The sequence below is a fragment of the Periplaneta americana genome, chromosome 16 (genome assembly GCF_040183065.1).
Source record: "Periplaneta americana isolate PAMFEO1 chromosome 16, P.americana_PAMFEO1_priV1, whole genome shotgun sequence".
Lineage (NCBI taxonomy): Eukaryota > Metazoa > Arthropoda > Insecta > Blattodea > Blattidae > Periplaneta > Periplaneta americana.
The window spans coordinates 156,594,851-156,610,681 of record NC_091132.1 but is presented as its reverse complement, the minus strand read 5'-3'; the positions used below and the strand labels follow the sequence as shown (position 1 = coordinate 156,610,681).

Below are 15,831 nucleotides of genomic sequence, written 5' to 3'. Positions count from 1 at the left end.
AGTTACAAACAAATTTTCTCTTTCTTCCACTCATTGGAGTTCAAAAACCAATCAGCAACCTTCTCGTCATATCAGGTTGAGTCAATTGTCAAAATATTTTCAGTTTGCAGGGATGTTAGGATAGTTGTATTCAGTGCGGTCACAGCTTTGGACTTGGATTCTCATTGTTTAAAATGTTCTATTTCTTCCCTCTGCACATAGCCCTACTCTCTTCCCTCTCGGAATTGATTCTCCTACTGGCGCATAACCGATTTACTGTCTTCGCGCTACGAGTTGGCGCGGGGAGTAGATAGGCGGGACGGGGGAACTTTACGCTACACTCTGACCTGAAAACTTCGTCCACTTACCTGGCTACAAGGGAACGGAGACAGACATAAACGATTCCGCATCTTCGGTGCTGTCGCTATGACTATCATTATCACAGTTTTCAAAATTGCTGGAGTACCATCTGTCCATGATAATCGTCTGTTTATGTTCCAGCCGTGTATATTAACTCGAATCTCTCAACAAAGCCATTAGCCCCACCGCCCCCATCCTGATGGACAACAATGGGTGTTCTGGACACATTTATGGTAGTCAAAACTCCCGTAACATTTTTATCGTGCCAGCACTTGGCAAACGTTAAATTGGTAAGCCTATCTATCCGCATTTCGTCCAGATACAAAATCGGTTTTTCCACTTTCCTAAGCTTTCTTATTTGCTGTAGATATCTTCACGTAATCTAATTTACAGTGTTTTCCTCATTTTTTTTTTTTTTTTTTTTTTTTGCTGCATACTTCTTCCACCTGAAATCCTTTTTCTTCAGTATTCGTCTTAATGTTGTCTTTCATTTCAAATCAATTTTCTCTTGTAAAAGGGTAGACGTTTGTTGCAGCTTGGTACTATTTTTTTTTACTTGTTATTTAACGACACTGTAATAACTACTAGCTTCTTCAGTGTCGATTGAATTGATGATGGCGAGATGGTATTTGGCGAAATGAAACCAAGGATTCGCCATAGATTACCTGACATTCGCCTACCGCTTGGGAAAACCTCGGAAAAAAACAAAACCAGGTAGTCAGCGCAAACGGGAATCGAACTCACTCCCGAGCACAACTGCAGATCAGCAGGCAAACGCGCTACCTCCTCAGCTACGCCGATGGCCCTCTTTCTTTTTCAAATAAAAATTCTCAATTATATCTTTTTTGTCAATCTCCCGTCGAAGTCATCTACATTTACGTTTCGGTAGTCTGGACGTTTACATTCCCCCCCCCCCTCAGGTGTCGACAACGCACTTTCTTCTGTGTAGTCTTTCATTTCATTCCTTATACGCTGTATTGTTCTTGTGGATAGATTAGAGTACTTTTCTACCTTTGCTGTAGGTTTCGTAAGAGGAATGCAAAGGCACTGTTGTTCTTTTTCTTCATCACAGAATTATTTTGCACTTCTAATAATATTCCTTTCTTCGCTGTAGATTGTCAATCCTTGTTTCCTCTTTGTCGACATATTTACAATAAACAAAAAACTGCTATAAACCTAAATAACAGTATACAATAACATAAATTCTATTAACTATATTATTATCAACATTATTAACACGAAAAGCAAAGGATAACTAAAGCAATACAAGATTTGTGGTATACTGAAAACAATTGTCTTGTTGAAACTAATAAAACACTACAGTAAAAACCCCACTATTATTTCACAAAGTCGCAAAGACTCATAGACACGTGCAGTAGATGTTTGTGAAACAGGAATATTGCAGTGAACAGCACGATGCGCATGCGCGACTGTTTCCCCTCCGCCCCGTCTAAGTACTTCAGCCGCCTTCTCCTGGCGTGACAACAGTACTGAAGCTACTTAGCTACCACGTGCGGAGACAAGAATGGGCAGCTTCGAATTTCCAAGAATTTCAAAACCGGCCACATCTTAACAATGAACACACATTAAACCGTACGTATTTGCGTGATTATAATAGGCTACGCACATTTGTTTTTACAAAATGTTGTCTTGAAAACTGGGATGCGTATTAATTCGTACTCAAACACTCAGACTTTAACAAATTAAAATTAACGCTCTATTTATGTTACGGGATATGGTGGGAAACAGTTGACAGAAACGGCGCGTCTTTAATAAAGCCAAAAGATTTACAAATAATTACAGACGATAGAGTAGCATGACGTTAGTTATTGTCAGTAAATGTTCTGACACCCCTGTTGACCAGAAGTTCGAGTTCTGATATTGCAAATGAGGGTGAATGTGATGTACAGCTAGAGATAAGGCTGTGCCTTTATTTAACCTGTCTTGATATACTTTTAAACTTGAGTGGTTTTTAGCACAGGTGTGTATTGTATTCGCCAGTTTTTTTCTGTAGGCTATTTTACGATAAAAAAATTGGCGCGTGTATTATATTCAATGGGGTAAATACGGTACTTTCGAGTTCTTACATTTTCACGGCAAACCCAAATTTGAGAAAAATTTAATTAGAGCGTATAAATGAATGTTTTGTACCTCTCGGGGTATAAAATTCGATCGTGTGAGAAAAATGAATAACTGAAATAAATTGAAGAGTCCACTGCAAGAATGATGGATGTCACTTTCTTGTCGAAAATGAACCAAGACTGTCAATGCATAGCTTAAGACATATAGAATGTATACAGTTGTCAAAAAAAAAAAAAATTGGCCGCACTCGTGAACAACGAATATTTTCTAAGTCCACTTCAGGTCACGGCGATGTTACACGATGCATGTGCTTGTAGAAGCAGTTCCGGAACTATGTAAGTGTCCCTTATCTGTGTTTCGTAGACCAGTGGTAGAATGTTTGCTTAATGATTCGAAGGTTGTGGGTTCGGGCCTTCTTCAAATTTTCATTTGATTTCTTAATCGATCTTTAGCGATATAAATAATATTCGAATTATGATTTATATTCTGTTATCGTCCTTCATCGTGATCCTGTTATTTATATTTTTTTATCGTTCTTTTAGCGATATAAATAATATTCAAGTTATATATTTTTTGTATTCTGTTATCGTTCTTTAGAGATATAAATAATATTCATGTCATCATTTGTATCCTGTTATAATTCTTTATATTCTGTTTGTCGTTCTTTAACGATATAAATAATATTCAAGATATCATTTATATTCTGTGGTCGTTCTTTAGCGTTTCAGTATTCAAATTATTTATATTCAGTTATTGTTCTTTCGGGATACAAATAATATGTATTTTATGTAAAGGTAAAGGTAAAGGTATCCCCATAACATGCCATGAAGGCACTTGGGAGGCATGGAGGTAGAGCTCCATGCTTTCCATGACCTCGGCACTAGAATGAGATGGTGTGGTCGGCACCACGCTCTGACCGTCTTTTACCCCCGGGAAAGACCCGGTACTCTATTTTATAGGAGGCTGAGTGAACCTCGGGGCCGTTCTGAAAGTTTGGCAACCAGAAAAAATCCTGTCATCACCTGGGATCGAACCCCGGACCTTTCAGTTTGTAGCCAGCTGGTCTACCATGAGCTACCCGGCCATGTATTTTATGTAATTATTTTAATACAAATAACCATTTTTCTTTGTAAAGTAGGTTATTTTATGTAAATAATTAAATATATATTATATAATATCTCATATTAATTAAAGAAACAGATATTTATCATTTATACTCTGTGATCAAGTTGTTTATATTGTTATCGTTCTTTAGTGACATAAACAACATTCGAGTTATAATTTATATTCAATTATCGTTCTTTAGCGATATAAATAACATAAACTTAATATTAGGTTTGGAACAATACAGTTGCATAATACTGACGTTAGTTTTTTTTCTTTTTATATTATTACATTCTACTATCTTGAACCACAATAAAATGAAAAGGAGCGACGAGGAATTGATCCTGAGACGTTGACATCTAAATTCCGACGCTTAGCTACGAGAGCACAAGTGTGGAAACATGCGGAAAAATTGGCCCAATTCATGATTTGTAGAAGCTAGCCCAGGATGCGGGGGGCAAAGGCTAATAGGGATTTCCCGGTCTCTGATCGGGTCAAACATCCTTATAGAACTAATATTTAACCCCTGCGGTGAATTTCGGTGAAGTCTGGAGAGCCCAATTAGTCAAATATACTCTTCTAATCACCACGCCTGGGCCCCCTGGGATCTAATAAAATGCGAAAGAGACAGTGGTATGCGGAAAGCAACGGGAAGTTACCGCATTTATCATTCCCAAGAAAAACTGCAAACATGAGGAAAGGAAGCTTTTAATAGAAAAAGGAGCATCTTCTGCGGACCTCTGGAAAAAGAAGGAAGAGACTAGTGAAGTGCTTTGTGTGGAGTGTGGCATTGTATGGGGAAGAAACATGGACATTACGACGAAATGAAGAGAAATGAATAGAAGTATTTGAAATGTGGATGTGGAGAAGAATGGAGCATGTGAAGTGGACAGACAGACTAAGAAATGAAGTTGTGTTGGAAAAAGTGGGTAAAGAAGGAATGATGCTGAAACTGATTAGAAAGAGAAAAAGAAATTGGTTGGGTCACTGGTTGAGAAGAATAATAGACGACATTACGATATGTGGATTATATGCGGAGACTAAGAGGTAGGCAGAAAATATGAAAAATTGGAGAAAGCTGGGTTTGCAAAGAAAGACCTGCCCATGGGCAGAACACTTATGTATGTATGTTCAGAATGCCTGGAATGTCGTGTCTAAGAATAGTCGCTATTTGCAAAGACTAGTCGATTCCATGGCCACTCGACTGCATGGTGTGATCAAGATAAGGGAAAGATAGACTAAATATTGAATCGTGGCTTTTTGTTTTGTTTTTCGAACGCTTGTTTGAATGTTCTAAGGCAGGCGCCAGTAAGTTTGTTTTGTTTATGCCACGAAAGATATTTTTCTTGAGAATAAAATCTTTTTTCTTTCCATTTGCAGCCACAATGTCATAATGATAAAGTCATGGCATAATACATTAATGAACCTGATGTTAATTACTAAAATAATCGTAAAAGAGAAAGGAGCAATTATGTATATTTTGTCTCTCTCTCTTAAAAACAAAACAAAAAGCAACATAAAAAGAACTAGGTTGTATTTGAACGCAGGACCTCACGAATACCAGGCCGGAACGCTACCATTACACCATCAAGTAACACACGGAATACCCTAATTATAACTGTAGATATCAGGCAACGTGGTCAAACAACATATAACATCGCCTGTCTCCGAATTGCAGCGAATATACCCGAAGGGAACTTTGTTTCTGGAGAGCGGCCACTTTTTCTTTTGACAACTGTACATACAGAGTTATATGGCATTAACACTGATAGTCATTGTCCAGTAATGATCGGAAAATCACAGTTAAGCTTTGAGCGCTAAGCATTTCAAACTTTCAATTGCTTCTCCTGCAAAATGTTTTCCAAATGACATCCATCATTCTTGCAGTGGACTCTTGAATTAACATGAGAGATATTGGAATTTTGCGGGGACTTAAGAAAAATGTAGCCTATAAGTGAGAAATTTATAAATGAAATTTTACTGTAGGCCTAATTCATAGTTTCAGCCAATGGGCGTATGTTACGTTGAATCTTTCTTAAACATACCTGTAATAAAATATTATATCATTGATTTAAACTTCAATCAGTTGTACATTGTAATTAAGAAACCGATATCCGTGCACACTATTATAATTTATTATTGTTATAATGGCATATGCTTATAATTTTAAAATACTGAATATAATTAATTTGTCATAGAGATGTAACAGACACTGGTGTAGTATATCATGATTATGTAAAGAAGGAAATTTTTTTCTTTAAAACATTCAAATAATTTCGTTTCTTTCACTATGGCCGGTATTCATAGTCGAGATAAGTCATACTTATATATAAGTCGAACTTAAATCTCGTCTCAATTGCAGATTTCGGTCCAAATAAGTCGTGCTTATTATAAGTCGTGCTTATTTTATAAGCTTTACTTTACAAAGTCTGACTTCATGAAGTTGAACTTATTGCAATTCATAGTGACTCAAGTGCGACTTATGTTATGAAATAAGTTAAACTTTATCAAGTCAAAGGAACCCCTGACTTATGTCAGTTTTAACCTAAAAATTAATAACGTTTATAAAGAACTGGCCAAGGAAATTGTTGAAATGCAGGAAATTTGCGCCCAAAAGCGTTACTTGTGAAACATCATGGGTCGCTTTGAATTTTATAATCTTGAATTCAAAAGGAGGTTTCGTTTTTGCAAAAGGTTTTGGAATCAGTACTTCCGAAAGTGGAAAGAACTCTTGCAAAACCGAGATAGCGAGGTTTGCCATTTCTTCTAGATTACTATTTCTTGTTCGCTTGAGATTTTATGCCACGGAAATTTTTGAAATAAATTTAATGTTCTTAAAATATAGCCATAACAGTAGTCTATAAATATATGAGGTATTTGTCGGCCTAGGTAGCGTAGTTGGAATAGCGCTGGCCTTCTGTGCTCGAGGTTGCGGGTTCGATGGCATTTAAGTGTGTTTAAATGCGACAGGCTCATTTCAGTAATTTACTGGTATGTAAAAGAACTCCTGCGTGACAAAATTCCAGCACATCGGCGGCGCTGCAGTTGCGAGCGTCGTTAAATAAACCATAATTTAATTTATATGAGGTATTCAATATATCGGTGAGGTTAGGTTTCTTTAATATACATGAAATTTCAGTATTAGTAAGATTAAACACCCTTATCCAGTCAATTTAAATTAAATTATGTGTTAATAAAAATGAATTTAAAACAAAGCCTTCTTGCTGTCATACTTACAATTGGCTTTAAGAGAATGCGGAAGTTCATTGCCGCCCTCACATAAGCAAAACATCGGTCCCTATCCTGAGCAAGATTAATTCAGTCCCTAGCATCATATCCCAACTCCCTCAAATCCATTTTAATATTATCCTCCCAACTAGGTCTTTTTCCCCCCACATCTTCCAACTAACACTCTATACGCATTTCTGGATTCCATGCGCGTTATATGCCCTGCCCAGGCGACGCTGATATAACCTCTGCAGTTGGGAGCGTCGTTAACTATACCATAATTTAAAAATTTTAAATTTTTCTCTTTTTTATGAATAAAGAATCCTGTTCCAAATTGGTGTTAGGCCATTCTCATCTAACCTAACCCCTTGTACTCCCAGAAAGTCTATTCTAGCTAGTTTTTTTTGCTACCAATGTCCTGTTCTGTAAAGACTGGTGCCATTCTAAGTACCAAATCCCATAATCTTATTCCTCTGCCAATGATGGGTTGTTAGTCCTTCGCCCAACCCTCAAGCTGGAGGACCACCCCTTATCGGCTGTCCACGACTGCTTATTCAATATATTCGCAGCTACCCTTCCCGGTGGTTCATTGCTTCAAATGAGCGTAGAGCTCACCGAACATGCAACCACAGTAACCAATTAAGTTTTCTTACTGTCATAATGAAAGTAAATAAATTGTCAAATGTAAGCAGTTGTGGAAATATCGGCTTGATACTTTAAAATTTATAGGTACAATAAGAGCCGACAAAAGGACGAGAATTAATGTAGTGGAGAGAATGTTTGAGCTACGGAAGGTAAGATTTCCTTATCTGTCGGTTGGTTTAAAAAACAAACTCGACAATGTCCCAAATATAATTTATTGTTGCCTCTGCAGTGCTTCACAATTCGAGTTCGGAGAAAATGACAACTTACCAGAAGATGATCCAAACGTAATGATTCTTCCATATGAATCTGTGCCTGTTGCATCATCTGCACAGCAATCTTTGGTTTGGCTTTCAGGAAGAACTGATTAACATAGTGTTTAGGAGGCATGATGATAAAATGTAAATGAATTTCACAATTAGTTTTAATGTATTTCACAGAAGCAAAATATTTATTCTTTTATGTGATTTACCAAAACATTTTAAAATTTAGATGATTTGTAATATCAACAATGAATACTATGAAGTTTTATACAATAACCGAGTGAAGTAATTTATCTGGATTTCATTATGGACAAGCGGTATTTGTTTGTGAGCTACCAATCTCAGTTACATTATTGACCTGTAAAAATAATAATAAATTCACACTGTTCCTAAACTACATGCCTGCGCTTTCTTGTGTGATCTGCTTATGCTGCTGGAGTTGCCGTCGCTGTTGTTTGAGCTCCAATTGAGTTTGATGGACCAGCAGTAGAGGGGGATACGTCATCGGAAGGATTTGGTGCAATATGTGCTCCCTCTACTTCCTCTGCAAACACGACTGCAATGTAAACAATATGTACACTATGTCAACTGGCTAATTATGTTGTGTAGAATTTATTCTTTCTCATTCTATCACTTGTTAGGTATAGTTACCTATTACGGACTCGCTTCATGTAAATAGATATGATTTGAAAATTTTCTTTATTAACAAATAATAGCTAATAGGCTAAGAAACAAATTAAATGTTCAAGAAAGAATGTTGAATGTAATACTATTTACCTTCTAGTTCACTCGCAATCATATCGGAGTCAACCGCTCCCGGAACTTGGACCATTGTGAGAGGGATTATTTGTGCTACAGGTGGATCAATGTCCTTCATAATTTTACTAGAAGACGACCTCGTGTAGCCATCACTGACGTTCATTGGTCAAAACATTCCGTTGGTGACAATTGATGTTCGTCCATAGTAGCCTATCCGTAGTTGTTTTCCAAATCTCTGTAATCATTACAGCCAAATTACAATAAAATTTCCAACTTCGCGTAAACTTCATAATTCCTTTCTTTATGTTATAATATACACTTTTCAAAGAAAATATTGTATTAGGCTTACTTACATGTTCCACAATATGTATCGACGAATTGCATTCTTCTGCAATCTTCTGTCTTCAAAAAACTGCGTCGGTCTTCTTATTCTCTACAATCTTTGAATATTTTAGAATAATCTCCTACAATACAATCATCTTTCTGTACATAACTGAAATATTTTCTTTTCTTCTTTCCGTATATTACATCAATCATTTTATTGTATCGTACAGAAGCTATGCATATAAATTTAGAGACAAAAGAAAATCGACTGTCTGATTTACATTGTCGTGACAATGGCCTTGCAATTTCTCATACCAATAAGTTCGACTTATTTGTATACACATAAGTTAGACTTATTGAATGAAACTTAACAAAGTACGACTTATTAGCCGACTATGAATACCGTAATCATATAAGTTAAGATTTTCCAATAAGTATAACTTAACAAAGTCATACTTATTGAACAAATAAGTCACCGACTATGAATACCGGCCTATGTCTTCTTAAATAAAGTTTGTAAATTATGAAAACCTGACATTAAATAAAGTTTGTGTATTATTACAACCTGATTTTCTTTTAAAAACAGTTTCTGTCTATTTAATCGCATAGCGAAGTGGCGTGTAGTATGGCTTCCCGCACCTCTTCCCCCCCCCTCCGTCACCTGGCACGCTTCCCCTCGTCCATATTCGCCTATAGCGCCAACTCCGTATTCTTACTCCCTCCACGCGCGTAACCCGTGTGTCACGGCCTTCTATGTGAACAGATATCAAGATCTCTTAACTGCACTGTATGTTGAAAATACATTTATATAAATTTGGTCTCCGTTATTTATTCCGTAAGATACCGGTACGTATATTTTTTCATTATTTATTGCACGCTCACCAGTTTGTGATTTATATTTTATGTAGGTCTTATTGATATTGCGATCATTAAGAACATGCAGTATTAGGCCTATTCATGTTTCCTGATTGTTTTGTTAAAATAATGTAATGAGCGGTGTTGATTGTCATTTGGGTAATTCTACAAAACTATACCAAAGGAGGCGTCATTTTTCCCTTCAGGAATATTGCGTTCTACGAAGAGTAGGCTATAGAATACAAAGCATGTACTTTCCACAGAACAACCTAAAACTATTGTTACATTGAACTTAAGGTAATTCTGAAGGATGACCACTCCACGATTTTCGAACTTTTTTTGGATTAATTTCAGAACACGTATTCCTTCCTTTCCCTCTCGCTTCAAAATTCAAAATGCACACAAAATAAATTATTGGCACTGAAAGTGCCTTTTCGTAAGCATGATTCATTCATTCACTCACTCACTGATTTATTTATTCCTTTATTTATTTATTTACCCAGCAACAATAAGGGTAAACTACTTAGAAATAGCGAAAGGTAGCAATTAAAAAAAAACTTATACAAATTAAACTAAACTAAACTGCATATAGATTGAGCTTTTTGTACTATGACAGATATAAATGTACTTCTAGAACTAAAAATATCACAACTGTTAAAATACTTATTATAATAGTAACAACTTCTATACATGGTATTGTTTGTGTACTGTAATTTGTCCGGGGACACCTTAAAAAATGTTTTATTAATTTTATGACTATAATTAGGAACTTCAAATTCGACTAGATTAATTAACTGATTACAGTTACATTCATTTACAATTGATTGAAGGAACATGACGTAAATAATCCTACGTAATTTTAAAGTATTATAATTGTACACTCACATAAGCATGGTATATGGAACATAATTTTAATGTAATGGATATTTGCCATTTTGTCTATAATAAAGTAACCTAAGAATTTTTTTTTTTTTTGTATAGGCTATTTTCAATTAATAGTAGTGGGAGACCAAACAACTGATGCATATTCTAATTTAGATCTAACAAAACTTGAATATAAACATGTTAATGCCTTGACATTTTTAAAACCTATTGTATTTCTAATAATAAAACCTAAAGACTTATACGCCGATGCTACTATATTACTTATGTGATATGTGAAAGTTAACTTACTATCTAATTGAACACCCAAATCATTGACAACTTCCACTCTTTTCAGTAATGCACCTCCCATTGAATACATGTAATTGTGATATGTCTTCTCCTTGTGAATGATATAACACTACACTTGGTAATGTTGAAAGGCGGTTTGTTTTCTAAAGACCATTGCAAACATTTATCTTTATCAGTCTGTAGAGACAAACAATCATCTAAACTTTGAATACTTCTATAAATTTTTAAATCATCAGCGAATAATAAGATAAGCGAGTTGCTAATGCAATCTGGTAAATCATTTATTAAGATAAGAAATAGAAGTGGTCCTAATTTCGAACCTTGTTTCACACCTGATGTTACTGGATAAACATCTGCTTGTCCTCCATGATGATGCGCATTCGACAAACACAGACAAATCTGCTCTTTTTAGTATTTCAAGATATAATTGTGAGTGAGGAATCCGTATACTGAAATTTTTCCAATGTAACCTAACATAAACTAACCTAACTTGACCTTCAACGCTAACTAACCCAATGAAACTAAGCTAACGTGTTAACGTTTTGTTACCTTTGTTGTAACGAAGAAACTTGAACTGTACCAAGGTGAGTCACATGACAGAACGTGATTAACATAATACTTGATAACCCTTTTGAGTTTGTATGAGACAAGTATTCAATCGTCAAGTTTAATTTTAATTCCAAGCTGTTTCAATCTTTTTAAATAGTGACCAGGAATTCATCATCTTTGGAGTAATTGGGCATTAACCAATGTTTGGCGCAACACACTTTAGGCCCGTAACACACTTGAGTTTTCGCTAGCGAGAAATCTGTTGCGCGAAAGAGGCGAAGAGCCTTTCTCCACACACTTGGCGAGTTCTCGCTGTCACAGATCACACCTCGCTGTGATCATCTATGCACTGTTTTCATGCAGAAAGCATTTTTCTGAATATAGTAATGACTCGGGGGAAATATTATAGGTTATGTATTTACGTATATTGTCGTACTTAAATACATAACCTCTAAGTATATTGTCGTTTTACAAATTACGTACGAACGCTATATTGAATCTGAGTATTCAGATGATAAGGAAATGAAATGGAGTTACATGAACATATTTTGTTAATGAAAAGGAAAAGTAGGCCTAAAATTAAAGCCAGAAATATCTGAAAATCACATCGTAGCTTACGAAAATATGCGCGAGTTTTGGACACTGGTTTTGATTTGAATGATGATACGTTTAGGCGTTATTTCAGGTTGAATGGACCACACTTTTTCTTTGCCATTCATGATATGATATATAATTCTTTGCTGTGTTCTGATTAAAATTATGTAAACTGTTACGACATATAGCTACATTATTTCAAATGTTTAATTAATACTATTAAATCTCATCAAAATAACATATAGCTCTATTTATTTTCAGATAATCTGATATTTGTCTCCAGATTTCTTCTTTAGGTTTCGTGTTTTTATAGTTTTCATCCCGTGTAACATATAAATAGGCCTACGGGTGACATCGTACAAGTTCGATAATTATCAGCCATCTTTCCTCATTTTCAAATAAAAACAATACAATTCATCGCCACCTGTGATATCTTTTTCTACATTCAATTGTCATAAAGAGTATAAATGTCAAACATCTTTGATAAATGTGTCAAGAAAATTCGCTGAGCTACTGATCCCAGCGAGAAACTCGCGCGAGGTTTTTGCCTCGAACGAGAATCTCTTCCAGTGTGTGGACGTCCATTTGAATCCATGTTATCAGTTTTTTAATTTTCTCGCAACACATTTCTCGCTGGCGAAAACTCTTCAAGTGTGTTACGGGCCTTAGTGACGCTAACAAGTGCGTGTCTGTGACGGCTATAGAATAAATTGTATTTCATTTAATTGAGTTCCGATCGCGACGTTTAAAGACTCATGTATGTACATTTTTCACGATAGAAATATAATTGTAACTACTGAGAGAAACTCCAGGATAATCATGCGTTAATGATATCCAATAGCTTCTTATATCGGAGTGTAAAAATTTAGTTTTAATGTCAGAATCGCAGATGATATCACACAGCTGTTCTCTTAGTTCCACTGACAACAACAAAATGCAAAATGAATGTCATCAGAATGTGCCGTTTGTTGTGGTGCCCTATTCATCTTGTGCATTAACTTACACAAAACGAAAGACGACTGACGTCCGTACACGTCGTATGTTGTGCGTTCGCTGTCTAACATGTAAATAAACCACAACAACTGTCGATGCCACAATTCACGTACAGTGACCTGTACGATCTTCGGACCTGTCAACATTCGACTTTTTCCTGTGAGGAACTGTGTGTACCAGAACATTCTGACAACACCAGACGACATGCAGCAACGCATTCGACAGGCTTGTGTGTCCATTCAGCCAGCAACATGCCGGGTAGTGATAGTGTCTTTCGGGGAACGCCTTCGAATGTGCATTAGGACATAATGTGAATGATCACCCTTTGAAATATCTTTGACTCTCAAAGCATAACGTTGTGACATTGGAAGTACATTTTTCTTTCATTTTGTTGTTATTGATTAGGAAGATGACATTGTGATACATTTTGAACTCGTCTTAATATGTGTAATCAATGTAACATGATTAAAGAATGTAGTGCTATTTGAAGAATTGAAGACGTCACGTGTATCTTGTACCATAATGTAGTTACATGCACCAAATCTCCACATTCATGTTAGCCCCTCGTTCTAACATAACGCTAAAAAACAAAAATTCCAATACCTATCCAAACAAAAAAGTTATAATAGGTACATCTTGATTACACAACTTTTAACACTGTATCACTTCGGAATATGTATGATTAGTACTTTCTTGTATTACATTTTAACGTACCTTGTTAACATGTTTCGACCTATTTTCGGTCATCTTCGTAACTGGTCGTTGTTGGTCTTGGCGCCTTTTGTTTCCTGTGTGGGTGCGTTCGTAGTGTAGAGTCAAAGGGTGTATGTGTTTTGAAATTGTGTTGCGTGTTGAGAATATCGTTGGGATTTGTTTTCGTGTGTCTGTATATTTCATACTGTTCTAGTGTGTTGAGTTTCTGGCTTTTTGGTTGGATGTGCAGTATTTCCATGTCTGTGTTGATGTCTCTGTAGGTATGGTTGGTATTTGTGATGTGTTCTGCATTTGTGGAGGTCTTTTGTAATTTTGTTATGGCTGTGATGTGTTCTTTGTAACGTGTTTGAAATGATCTGCCTGTCTGTCCTATGTAGAAGTTGTTGCAGGTGTTACATTTGAGTTTGTATACGCCTGTGTGGTTGTATTTGTTTGTTTGTGTTGTTTGTGTGTTGAGATGTTTTTGTAGAGTGTTATTTGTTCTCTATCAGATGTTGTAGTTTAATTTCTTGAATGAGGTTGCAATTTTGTGTGTGTTTTTGTTTTCGTATGTTAGTGTGATGTATTTTTTGTGTTCTTGTGTTTGTGTTGTATTCTTATGTTTTTTGTGGTTTTGTTTTGTCTTACGTATTATGTTGTCTATTATGTTGGTGTTGTATCCGTTTTCTTGTGCTATGTATTTGATTGTGTTTAGTTCTTCGTTGTAATCTTGTTGGTTCATTGGTATGTTGAGTAGTCTGTGTACCATTGTTCGGAATGCAGCTTGTTTGTGCTGTGTGGGGTGGTTGGATGTGTTGTGTATGTGTGTTGTTGTTGGTGTGGGTTTTCTGTATACTATGAATGTGTGTTTGTTGTCTACTTTTGTTATTGTGATGTCTAGAAAATTTATGGATTTGTTGTTTTCAATTTCTAATGTGTAGTGTAGCTTTGGGTGTATTTTGTTTATGTGTTGATATAGGTTTAGGATCCGTCTTTTGTTTCCTTTGTATAGTATTATAATAGGTGTACAAGATAAATCAGAGAGCCTGTATATTATTCCAGGGATATGTTATCCCCGTATACATATACCCTGATATATTAACCCCTCTGTCCACACCTGTGGAGTAATGGTTAGCGCGTCTCACCGCGAAACTAGGTGGCCCAGGCTTGAATCTCTGTCGGGGCAAGTTACCTGGTTGAAGTTTTTCCGGGGTTTTCCCTCTACCCAATATGAGCAAATGCTGGGTAAGTTTCGGTGATGGACCTCGAACTCATTTCACCAGTATTATTACCTTCTCATTCAGACGCTAAATAACGTCAGATGTTGATAAAGAAAATAACCCCAACTAGCACCTAGAATCACATGCTCAGCTGTCCTCGTGTCCACATTGGTTTGTATTTGTGGTAATTGTTTTCTGGCGCATTTCCACAGTAATACACACACTACACAGATATCCAGTTATTATTGCGAAGCTAGTAAGTCTATCTGAATATCTCACTTTCTGCATATTAATATAATATTCTTTATTTCCTTTTTCAGTCGTAATGGACATAATCAAGATGGAACCTGAGTGCGACCCATTGGCTGTACAAGCAAGTAACGCAGATATAGAAGAGAATAAGCTTTTATCTGAGGTGCTATATTGAGAGCAATTACTTTTTATTCTCTAAATGTGTCATTTACAGCTAGGGAGCAGATACCTTTGTAATTAAATATTTTTCTTTTACGTGTTGAAACACAATAAGATAAGTTAAAAATTGTGAATGTGACGTTTCAAGCGTAAAATCGCAATTTTATTTCAGATAAAACATATTCTCACAAATCATGTAACTACTTATTTTCTGCAAATATATTATAAACATAAATCTTGGACTTTTCTTACTTGCAATGATTTTTACGAGAACTATTATAGTACATTATGCAACGAGCCTACAGTGATAGTAATTAAGACGCAAGTATTTCATAATTTTCATACGAGCGTCTTAATTACCATTATAGGCAAGTTTCAAGTTTCTTATGCTCGACCATATTTCTAACTTGAAATTATTCAGAAGTATTAGTTTTATTTGTATCTGACTGAAGATCGGAAGTGACCTTGTGATCGTGAATTGTGAGATGTGCGCAGACGCGAAAGTATTGGTTTTTTCTGAGGAACAATAATGTCATTGACCTTGATGTAATGTAGAGAATAACATGAACTAATTTTGATATAACGTGGAAATTGATTTAGAA

The 15,831-nt window shown here is 35.8% G+C and overlaps 1 protein-coding gene across 7 annotated transcripts in view; it reads left to right on the top strand.

The window, feature by feature from the left end:
• The window catches only part of LOC138691511 (oocyte zinc finger protein XlCOF6.1-like), an 84,901-nt gene that overhangs the window by 12,540 nt on the left and 56,530 nt on the right, over nt 1–15,831 (top strand). For 4 of the 7 annotated variants that reach the window (XM_069813498.1, XM_069813503.1, XM_069813502.1 and 1 more), the window contains one exon: nt 15,139–15,233. The exons of 2 other annotated variants lie outside the window; for them this stretch is intronic. In XM_069813498.1, coding sequence (XP_069669599.1) covers nt 15,144–15,233 — 90 coding nt within the window. In that variant the 5' untranslated portion in view covers nt 15,139–15,143. Of the gene's footprint in view, nt 1–9,463; nt 9,588–15,138; nt 15,234–15,831 lie in introns of those variants that run through there. One more of the 7 variants, XM_069813499.1, reaches the window with a different exon arrangement.